This window comes from Ceratotherium simum, chromosome 4 (assembly GCF_057802395.1).
Source record: "Ceratotherium simum simum isolate JZ-2026a chromosome 4, ASM5780239v1, whole genome shotgun sequence".
NCBI lineage: Eukaryota > Metazoa > Chordata > Mammalia > Perissodactyla > Rhinocerotidae > Ceratotherium > Ceratotherium simum.
The window spans coordinates 29,286,976-29,297,202 of NC_141903.1; the positions used below are offsets into that span (position 1 = coordinate 29,286,976).

A 10,227-nucleotide genomic window follows, 5' to 3' on the forward strand; every position below is an offset into this window, starting at 1 on the left:
TTTCAGTGCCACTTATAAATTTACATTAGAAAAACCAAGAGGATATTTTTTTCCCTATATGAAAAGCTTTTGGTTTGAACGATAGGGCAGGGCTCATTAGTAGAGATCCAAGAGCAAGCTGTGCAGACATCTTGTGCAACAACCTAAATTCCGTAGTAGATGATGTCACCTGTAAGTCACCTATAAATGGAGCAAGGCGTCAGGTGCATCTAAACAATTTATCTGCACTGATACCCAGTGCTACAAGAATGGCTGTCTCCATGCTTCGGCTGACAATTGTCCTGGGACTGCTTGTCTTAATCCTGATGTGCCATGCTGGTAAGTGTTTCCTATTATAGCTTGTGCATTGTGCAGTAGTTAGCCATGATTGGAGGAAGTTGGTGGCACTGATCCAGAACATAAAGAGGAAAGAGGAGGAGGGACCTATGGGCACTGCAGACAAAGCACTGGACTAGGAGACGAGAGGCAGATCCTCTAGCAAGAACAAAGTAGGATTTTTATTCAAGTGTGTTTCAGTTACAGCCTTTATCCTCAGTGAATGTATGAAGTTTGGAATGATCTTTTGTCTTATATATTCATGTAATATAGTGACACTATTATATTATAAATTCCTTGAGAGCCAAAGTTGTTTATTTTTTGATGATTATAACTAATAGTGTTCAAAGGTGAAGAGTATATACTCTGGAAAAAGGCTCCTAGGCCTGGCTCCACCACTAATCGGAAATGGAACTTCAGGCATGTGATTTACGTCTCTGGGTCTCACGCGTAAAAGGGAATATCAATGGCTAACTTGCTTGTAAAGTTATCATGAGAATTGAATAAAAGAGATCAAACAAATTGGAAAATTATCTGGTCCATAATGAGCATCCAGTAGATATTAACTGTTATTGTTATCGTTATGTTATCTCATTAGATTCTCATAATGATCTTTTTAAGTAAATATGCACAGTTTTATCATTTCTCTTTTTGCAGGCTAATAAACCAAGCTTGCAGAGGAACGTCACTTGAGCATAGATCCATGTAGACCCAGGCACACCTGGCACTGAAACCTAGTCCCTCGATTCTTTCCATTCTAACTGAGCATCTACTTCTTTCATGTCTGTTCCAAGCACATACGGGACCACAAGGCAGCATGCAGAATTCTCATGAATCAATTTATTCTTGGTCTGCAGAAGACAGCGAGTTCTTGACTTGTATCTATTCAGAATGATAGGTCAGAAAATATAGACAGTGCACATGTTAATACCAGAGCCCTTTGAACTGTAATAAAATGTGATTTGGCAGAACTCACACCCTTGTCCAACCACTGTCCACCAGCACAACACACAGGCAGATGCTCCAACAGCGTTTCCGTAGAGACAGCCTCAGACCACCATGTCTACCTACTCCTAAAGCAATCACTGTGGTCAAGTGAAGGTTCAGATTTATATCCCTAGGACCAGTCCCAGCTTTGTCTCTCATGAACTCTGCACCTGGTTAAATCAGTTCACTGCTTTGAACCTCAGTTTCTTCATCTGTAAAATGAGATAACTATCAACTTCACCAGGTCAAATGAACGTGCTTTGTAATCACTTTGTAAACTATAAAAACTGTAGAAATATCAGCAGTACTGTATTTTTTCAGAACTCCATGATTACATTGACTAAGAAACTCAACCAGGTAGTTAATATAAATAAAGGCTATCCCATATTATATTTGAAAAGAGAAAATATTCAACTATTGGCTTTGATACTTTTTCTAGTATGTCAAATTTCTTAATTTTTATTATTATATTTTTTGTTTTGTTTTCCAACATTTTCAAATTTATTCATATTTTAACAGCATTTAATTTTCATAATCTCCTAAAGCACTAAAGGAGAAAGCTATTATGAATCATTTTCTTGCTATTATTATTAATAATAGTAATAATAATACAGCAAGCATTTATGTGGGCTTACCTTGGATCTAGTACTGCAATAAGTAGTGTAGATAGGTAGATAGGTAGGTAGATAGATAGATAGATAGATAGATAGATAGATAGATAGATAGATAGATAGATAGATATATGATATAGATATATGGATAAATGTATATACATCTACGTATATCTGTATAGAGGGGTTAAGTATTGTAAGACAGGGACAGAGTGGTAAGTATTGTGTGCAGGGTTACATGGCTAATTTTTGTTGAAGACAGGAATCAAACTCAGGTGTGTAGGATTCCAAAACCTATGATCCATCACGCTCTAATACCTCTGAATATATATGTGGTCCAAGGGCTGGGGCCAAGGATCCAATTTTCACACATTCTCCAGTCCAGAGTTCCTTGCATATTGAAAAGCTAACATTTAGTGTCACATTAAAATAAAAGACCAATAAAATTAAATTGTTAATGCAAGTAGGCAGATAGGAACACAGGAAAAAGAAACTCACTTTCTCTGCAAGGAACCGCCGTGTTGCACCTGGCAAATGTCTTCAGGGAACAATTGCTTGAAGGTAGTATTATGTTATGTAAATAACAGGCTCTGTGGAGTTAAAAATATTTAGGCTCAAACCCTGGCTCAGCCACTTTCTAGATGTGTGATTTTAGGTGAGTCATTTAATTCCTCTGAGCACCTGTCTTCTCTCCTGTAAAACTGTAATAACATCACTGAACTGAATGAGGACGGAGGCATGTGATGAGAGCACCGGCCCAAGACCTGCACAATAAGCATACCACAAATAAGCGTTATCTTTCCTTCCCCTTCCCATGATGAACACAAAGCAATTTTTCTGGGCTCTGTGGGTGCTCTGCACTTTATGTCCATACATGTCTATTTTCATCTTAACTCTTAGCATATGCTATGTACATAATAGCAGGCTCAAAAAATACTTGTTGAACGAAAGAACCAATAGCTGAATGAACGAACACTTGGTGATGAGTATATTGATTTTGGTTAGAGGTCTCAGACCTCAGATCCTATTAAATCTTTTGTTGTGGCATAATGAACAATAAATGTTTTGAAATTTGAAAGTCGAAAGCCATATTTTTTCACTAAAAGTTTCTATTTTATCATACAATATAGATGCAAGGCTTCTAATGTAATTTGACAGCCTCCACGCAAAAAGCTAGTTACATCTCCTTCATTCAGAGTCATGGGTTACATTGTCTAGAAGCTTGGACTTCTTGAGTCAAAACTTGTAGTGAGGTTGTAGGATAAAATACAAGACACTCAGTTAAATTTGAATTTCATATAAGCAATGACAAATTTATTAGTTTAAGTATGTCCTAAATATTGCATGGGTCATTCTTACACTAAAAACTTATTTATCATTTATCTGAAATTCAACTTTAACTGGATGTCTTACATTTTTATCTACCAAATCTGGCAATACTACTTCTAAGGCTACAATAAAATGACAAATGAAGGTCCTATTTCATCCTGGCACCAGGGTCCAGAGGGGAGGCCATATGTAGCTGCTAACTGCCACTCTTCCCTTACTTTTAATCTCCTGAACCATTTAGACCACCAAGCAAAGCCAAAACCCCCCAAGAGACCTTGCATGTCAACAACCTTACTCTCTGGATCTTGGTCCTCATTCCAAAAGGCACTTGATTAAGAGTGAAGAGTAAGAGGCCTGCAGTTGCATTCCCATCTTCTTCTCTTGCTATTGTAAAGTCTTCTGCAAGTCACTTAATCTTTTTAGTTTCTTAGTCCAGTGATCTGAAAACTGCATACTCTATCAGATTGGTCAAGGGTAAAATTACACAGTATTTGTAAAATTATTTGCAGAACTATCAGATGATGTTCAAGTGACAGAATTTCTCCTTTTCATCATCATTATTATACTACTTTCAATCTTATAACACATTTGCAGTTAGATGACAACTTTTCTGTGAAAGACTATGCAGTTCATCACAGAGTGCTTAAGAATCTAGATTTTAATATCAGACATGAGATTGAATTCTGTTTCTGCCACTTAGTAACTTTGGGACTTTAAACCAGCTGCTAAACCTCTCTCAAATTCCTTTCTTTACGTTTAACTTGGATAATAATTTTGCCTACCACATAGGGTTGCTGTGAGAATAAAATGAGACAATGCATAAGACTGCCCGTCATAGGTACGTGCTCATCAAATGCTATCCATTATTATTTCGTTCTCATTATTATCATTACTGTGGGCCCAGGGATTACATGGAGAAAGAGACATAACACCAGGCATTATGTATTTCAGTCCTGGCCCTGGCATTTACTAGCTGCTTAACTCCGGACAAGTGACTTAACCTTCATGAGCTTCAGTCTTTTCATCCAGAAAGGGAAGCAATGTCTACCAAAAAATCAATCTGTTTCTTTGTTTTCGGGAATAAAGGAAGTAATGCATGTGAAGATTTTAACCAGGCAGGGATTAAATGTTTATTAAATGCAACTATATGAGGCTCCATAATTAGTGAGTGGGGGTATAAAAGGTTCCAGATGCTTCCTACAAAGAAAAGAGACTTCCTTTTCTTGTTGCTGAGAATCACCTCTGAGATTCCATTGTGTTTTTCAGACGACAAACCAAATGACAAGCCAGCTGAGTCAAGCAAAACATCAGAGCCAGAGTTCCCCAGATTCCTAAATCTCTTGGGCACGGAGATCATTGAGAATGCACTGGAGTTCATCCTCCGCTCCATGAGCAGGAGCACGTAAGCACTCAGACAACTTTGCTTTTGTCCAGTTTGCTATGGGTAATGACCGCATTGCATTAAAGTAAATGAGAAACAAAATCGTGGTATATGCCAATGTAATACTTTAATTGAAAAGTGTTGCTCTACCTTAACACATATTTGTATCTGAAAGGATTTCCCTGAACTCTTTTGGAGTGAGCACATTCCCATCAAGTGGTTTCATAAAATATTTTTTATCTCAACACCAAATAGGGAGGAGGAAGAGCATTGGACCAGGGACAGAAAGCCAAGTTCTGGTCTTGACAGAGGCGCTACTTTACTGGGTGATCTTGGGCAAGGCCTGCTCTCTCGGAGTGTCTCAGTTTGCTCATCTATAAAGTTAAAGGAATCAAGGACCCACCCAGTGCAGACACTGTAATTCTTTGTTGAAGGTGATGGGTAGTGGTGTGTTCATTAGTGATAAATGTGGTAAGTTCTGCCTTTATTTTCCAGTTTGAGTAACTCAAGAGGGTTAGCAGAGACAATAGCTAAACTCTCCTCCGAGACAATCTAGGGAACCGCTCATAGGAGCGCTTGCTTTGATCATGAGGGATTGCTTTGCTGGCAGCTCACACAACCCAGAGTCTTCCCAGTGTCTTCAACCTGCTTCCAAGCCCCTCTGCCCAACTCCTAATACGTCTTCCTCCAGTCTACATAGCTCTGATTTTTACTTCCACTTCACCCTGTTCTTCATTCTTCCCATATTAATCTCCCCAATTTCAGCTCTCTAGGATCCAATTAGTTCTTCTGATTTCCAGGTGCTTTCAATCTCCACTCTCTGAGCCTCTGCTGTCCAATTCTCTCCTTCATAGACCCCTAAGCAGGTTTGTGGTCTATTACCCACCTGCTTCAGAATTTCTGGGAGAACTTATATAAAATGCATGTTTCTTCATCTCATCTTGTACCTTCCTGGGACAAGGCTAAATATATGATTTTTAACAAGCTTCAGGTGATTCTGATATACAATAAATTTTGAAAGCCATTGATGAGATGCTCTGGGATACATTGCTGGGCCTTAAAGGTCCACACAACATTTAAATTTGTATTCACATTTTGTATAGATGTGAATCTTTACATTTTTCTATGCAAAGTGCTCCTGACATTTATTAGATTCTCAAAGGGGTCTATGATTAAGAACCACTTCTAGGGGCCGGCCCAGTGGTGTAGCGGTTAAGCTCGTGTGCCCTGCTTCGGCGGCCCGGGGTTCACAGGTTTGCAGGTTCGGATCCTGGGTGTGGACCTATGCACCACTTATCAAGCTGTGCTGTGGCGGCATCCCCTATAAAGTAGGGGAAGATGGGCACAGATGTTAATAGATGTTAGCCCAGGGCCAATCTTCCTCAACCAAAAAAAAAAAAGAGGAGGATTGGCAACAGATGTTAGCTCAGGGCTAATCTTTCTCAAAAAAAAAAACGAACCACTTCTATATAAGAGTAATTAGGGGCCATTTCGTAATCTCTGACCTGCTTAAATTGACATATTATCATGTGGATTGACAGGATTCTGTATACAATCCTCATGCACAAATTGTTGAAATGCACGTATGTTTACTTTTGTATTGTTATTTTTCCTATTGTGGTTGCTTTTGCAACTATTGCATTCCCATGGTTGTTAATATAAACAAGGAGGAAACTGACAAGCAAACAGTAACACCCATTATGTACAAAGTACATAGTTGACTCCAATTGAATTCATATGGTTATAAATCACAACAATAGCAAGGCAAGGAGTTGAAACAATAATAGTACTTTTTATTTCTTCCCTGGGGAATTCCCCAGCTATAAAATAGCACTTTTTTCTCAGTTAACCCTAAAAGTTGACTATCTAGAATACTAAAGAATTGCTGTCAACTCCGGGTTCAGAAATGGCACCTCACCTTCTATCATTTTCTTTTTCCCTCATTATATTCTGAGTAAATGATGTTCTTTCTGTTCTTGGAACTGGCAACCATCTCAAGCTCTCTGCCCTTGTTTTCATTTCTGCCCAAAATGTTCTTTCCTTTTCTCTTGGCTAGTGATTTGTCCTGTAGCTCCTCTAAAAGTCACCTCCTCAGAAAACGATTCTATAACTACTCTTATTAACACCATCTTCTTTCATTCCCTGGTTATTCTCTATCACTTTACCTTGTCATAGTGTCATTTAACATATATCACCATCTCAAATGATTTATTTATTTTTAATTACGTAGCTACATTCACGCATCGCTTAACAACAGGGACACGTTCTAAGAAATGCACCGTTAAGTAATTTCATCGTTGTGGGAACATAACAGAGTGTACTTACACAAACCTAGAGGGTATGGCCTACTACACACCTAGACTATATGGTACGAATCTTATGGGACCACCTTAGTATATACATTCTGTCATCGATAGAAATGTCATTATGCAGCACATGACTGTATATGAAAGTAGGGACCAGATCTATCTAGCTCATTATTATAGCACAGTACCTTGTAAGTCATATCACGCACTCAATAAATTATTGTTGAATTAATTAACTAAGGAAAGATATCTTAGAGATCAGATCTAAAGTCCATTTACCTCAATTTGACTGAGAGATCTTTGTTGAAACACACAGAAATCCTTGCTCAAGGGAACAAATCTAGCTGTCCTCTTTCTGTGTAAGGAAAGACCATAAATATCACGGGGGATGGGGAGTGGAAGGAGACCATGAAGAAGTATTCCTAAGTTCTTAATATGTACAAAGGAGGAGCAGGAATTGTAAGGAAAAATCCAGACTATAAATCTCTACTCCTCAAAGAATTTGCAGTCCTTATGGTAAGATGACATGAGCAAATGCAATGATAACTAAAATACTAAATAAGGTAAATGTCAGCCAAACATCACAGGTAATTTCTAGAGAAGGGGGCTGTCAATGAGGCCAGGATGCTTAGGCGAGTGTTTAGAGCAACGTTGAGATGCAATTTGCACCTTAAGGGACTCAATGAGATTAGAAAGAGGGAATGACAGGAATGGCGGAACTTCATAAAGATGGAAATTTTGCCTTATTTTCTCCAATATATCAGGCACATAATGAATGCTAGATACGTGCTTTCAGAGCAGTGAATAGACCCACTCACTACCTCCACTTGCCTTCTGGATTACCTCAGAGCTATGTGAACTGCAGCTGGTCACCATTGTTCTAAAAAATATATGTATGCTTAATTCCTCTGATCCCTTGAGAAGCCTCCAATTCTCGTGAATTTCCCCCATCCCTGGGTTCCTGTGACATGACATTTTCCTGGTTCTCTCCCTACTTCTAGCCATTCTTTTTCGTTCTTTTTATCTGACTTTTCTTCAAGCATCTGGACCTTAAACATCATTGCTCCTCAAGACTCCAAATGTAGCCTGCATGGTTTTTCATATCACAGCCTGCACACTGGGAATATTACTTATAATCTAATGAGTTCCAATTTCAGATGTCTCTTGCACTCTTTTTCCTAAGCTACAGACTGAAATGACTAATTGTCTGCTACAAAACCCCACCTAGGTTTTCCGTCAATACCTCAGATTCAACTGGTCTAAACCCAAGCCCATCACCTCACTTACAAACCTGCTCCTCCTCCCATGTTCCTTATCTCAGGAAGTCACATCCCCATCCATCCGGACTCCAGAAACCTCGAGGTCTGCTTGGATCCTTCCTGCTCGTCACCTCCTTCATCCAATTGTGGGATATTACACCTCTAAATTTTTTCTACACCATTCCTTTTCTTCAGCTCTGCTGACTAGTTGGTCTAGCTGCGTCCCCATCATCTCTTTCCTGAGCTCTTTTTATTAGATTCATAATTAGTTTCACTGTTTCTGTCTCTTCTCACTTCATTCCATCCTCTACCTACTACCAGAGTTTTATAATAAAAACATAAATTTGGTTCTATCACTGCCATGCTTGAAACCCTTTTATGAACTTCCTTTGCCTACAAAATCAGAGCAAATGCATTCAGTTGATATTCAAGGTTCTTCCCTGATGCCAATGTTTCTTTCAATCACACCTCTTATTCCTGAAGCCAAATACACAACTGATGCCCCAATGGCAAATGATTTCTGCTTCAGAGCAGGTCATGTTTGTGTAAAGCCCCCACATCTTTGTACATGCTTTTCTCTCTGCCAGCAATGCCTGACCCCCAAGTTCAACTCTACTCTGTTCACCTGGCAAGTCTAATCATTTTCTAAAGTCCAATTTAAAGACAAGTTCTGTGAAGATGTCACAGAACCCTACAATTAGAAAATTCAGGTATTCATACTCTGGGATTTCATAGTGCTTTGCAGGAAACTTTATATCAGTTTTTCCCCCCACATTATTTTGAGTTACTTGTATCTGAATGCATCTGTTTACTCCACTAGACTATAATCTCCTCACAGACCACATTTTAGTCATCTTTTACCTTCTCAGAAGTTACTCCGTACCCAATCCTTGCACAGCAGAGTATAGTAGTTCTCGGATTAATTCATGATTCTGGAGATCTAAGTTTTGGACTTTGCTTTGCATGTTACCAATCTTGTGACCTGGACAGGTTGTTTAATCTCTTTGAGCTTCAGAGGTTTTTTCATATGTAAAAAGAGATAAAACTTCATTTATCCATTCAACAAATATTAATTAATTCATACTATATGCCAGGCACTGTTCTAGGTCCTGGGCATATATTACTGAACAAATATAACAAAATATCTTGATAGAGTTTTATATGAATAGACACCTAACTAATAGAGTGTTGGCAGATTCAAAGAGATAATTATGCATAAATGGCTTTTCAACTATGAACTACTATGGAAATCTTAGATCTTACGTTTTATGACATAGGAAAATACGGAGAAGAAAAGTGTGGCTCAAACATTATAAGACACCTTAATGATAATTCTAACATTCCCGTTAAGTCTAAATCATAATTCATTTTTTTCTTGTCCTTTTCTTTTCAAGAGGATATGTGGAATTTGATGATAAACGAGGAGAACATTCATCAAAGTGACCTCCCCAGGTGATTTTAACTTACAGTTACCACTAAATAATAGTACATTGGACAAAGAAAAAAGGGTCTGTCTGATTTTACTTCATGAATTTGGCCTACCTATAAGCACAAAAGGTGTATTTTATTGTTTTTGTTGTAGTTGTTTTAAAATTAATTTTAAATAGATGTATTTTTATCGTCTTGAAGCCACTGACTTAATAAAATCCTCTTAAGGGAGGAGACACAACTGTGGGGTGAAACAAGAAGCCCTAGAACTTAGGAGATCTGCTCCTATCACAACCCTGCTAGGAACTTGCTTTGTGCAAGTCCGGCCTATGAAATGAAGGGATCGTAGGCACTAAAATCTAAGGACCCATGTAAGCAGGCAATTAGTTACTCATGAGAAGAGTGAGATTTGCTGAACCTAATTCCGAAAGTAAGGACCAGCAATCTCTCTAATCCCACACAGCCAGATTTATGTGCGAACAACATGATTTGAGTGCTCAGAAATACCTGCTCTTTCCTTATTCAGTTCTTTCCTGAGAATGGATACTGAAATACAAAAACAGAAATGTTAGAACTGGGAAAGTAATTACATCAGTACTAAACACGAACTT

General features: G+C 38.3%; 1 protein-coding gene across 1 annotated transcript; it reads left to right on the forward strand.

Moving 5' to 3' along the window:
- Window positions 1-209: 209 nt before the first annotated feature.
- Window positions 210-9,631, forward strand: C4H5orf46 (chromosome 4 C5orf46 homolog). The gene is made up of 3 exons (XM_004420002.3): window positions 210-318; window positions 4,509-4,644; window positions 9,583-9,631. The coding sequence occupies exons 1-3, from the start codon at window positions 249-251 to the stop codon at window positions 9,629-9,631; spliced, it is 255 nt and encodes an 84-aa protein (XP_004420059.1). The 5' UTR covers window positions 210-248.
- The last annotated feature ends 596 nt before the right edge of the window (window positions 9,632-10,227 follow it).

Excerpts from the sequence above, each read along its gene's own strand:
- C4H5orf46 (XM_004420002.3), top strand. The coding sequence starts at position 249 with ATGGCTGTCTCCATGCTTCGGCTGACAATTGTCCTGGGACTGCTTGTC. Across the intron at positions 319-4,508 it reads AATCCTGATGTGCCATGCTG|ACGACAAACCAAATGACAAG; the intron begins GTAAGTGTTTCC and ends TGTGTTTTTCAG. Across the intron at positions 4,645-9,582 it reads CGCTCCATGAGCAGGAGCAC|AGGATATGTGGAATTTGATG; the intron begins GTAAGCACTCAG and ends TTTCTTTTCAAG.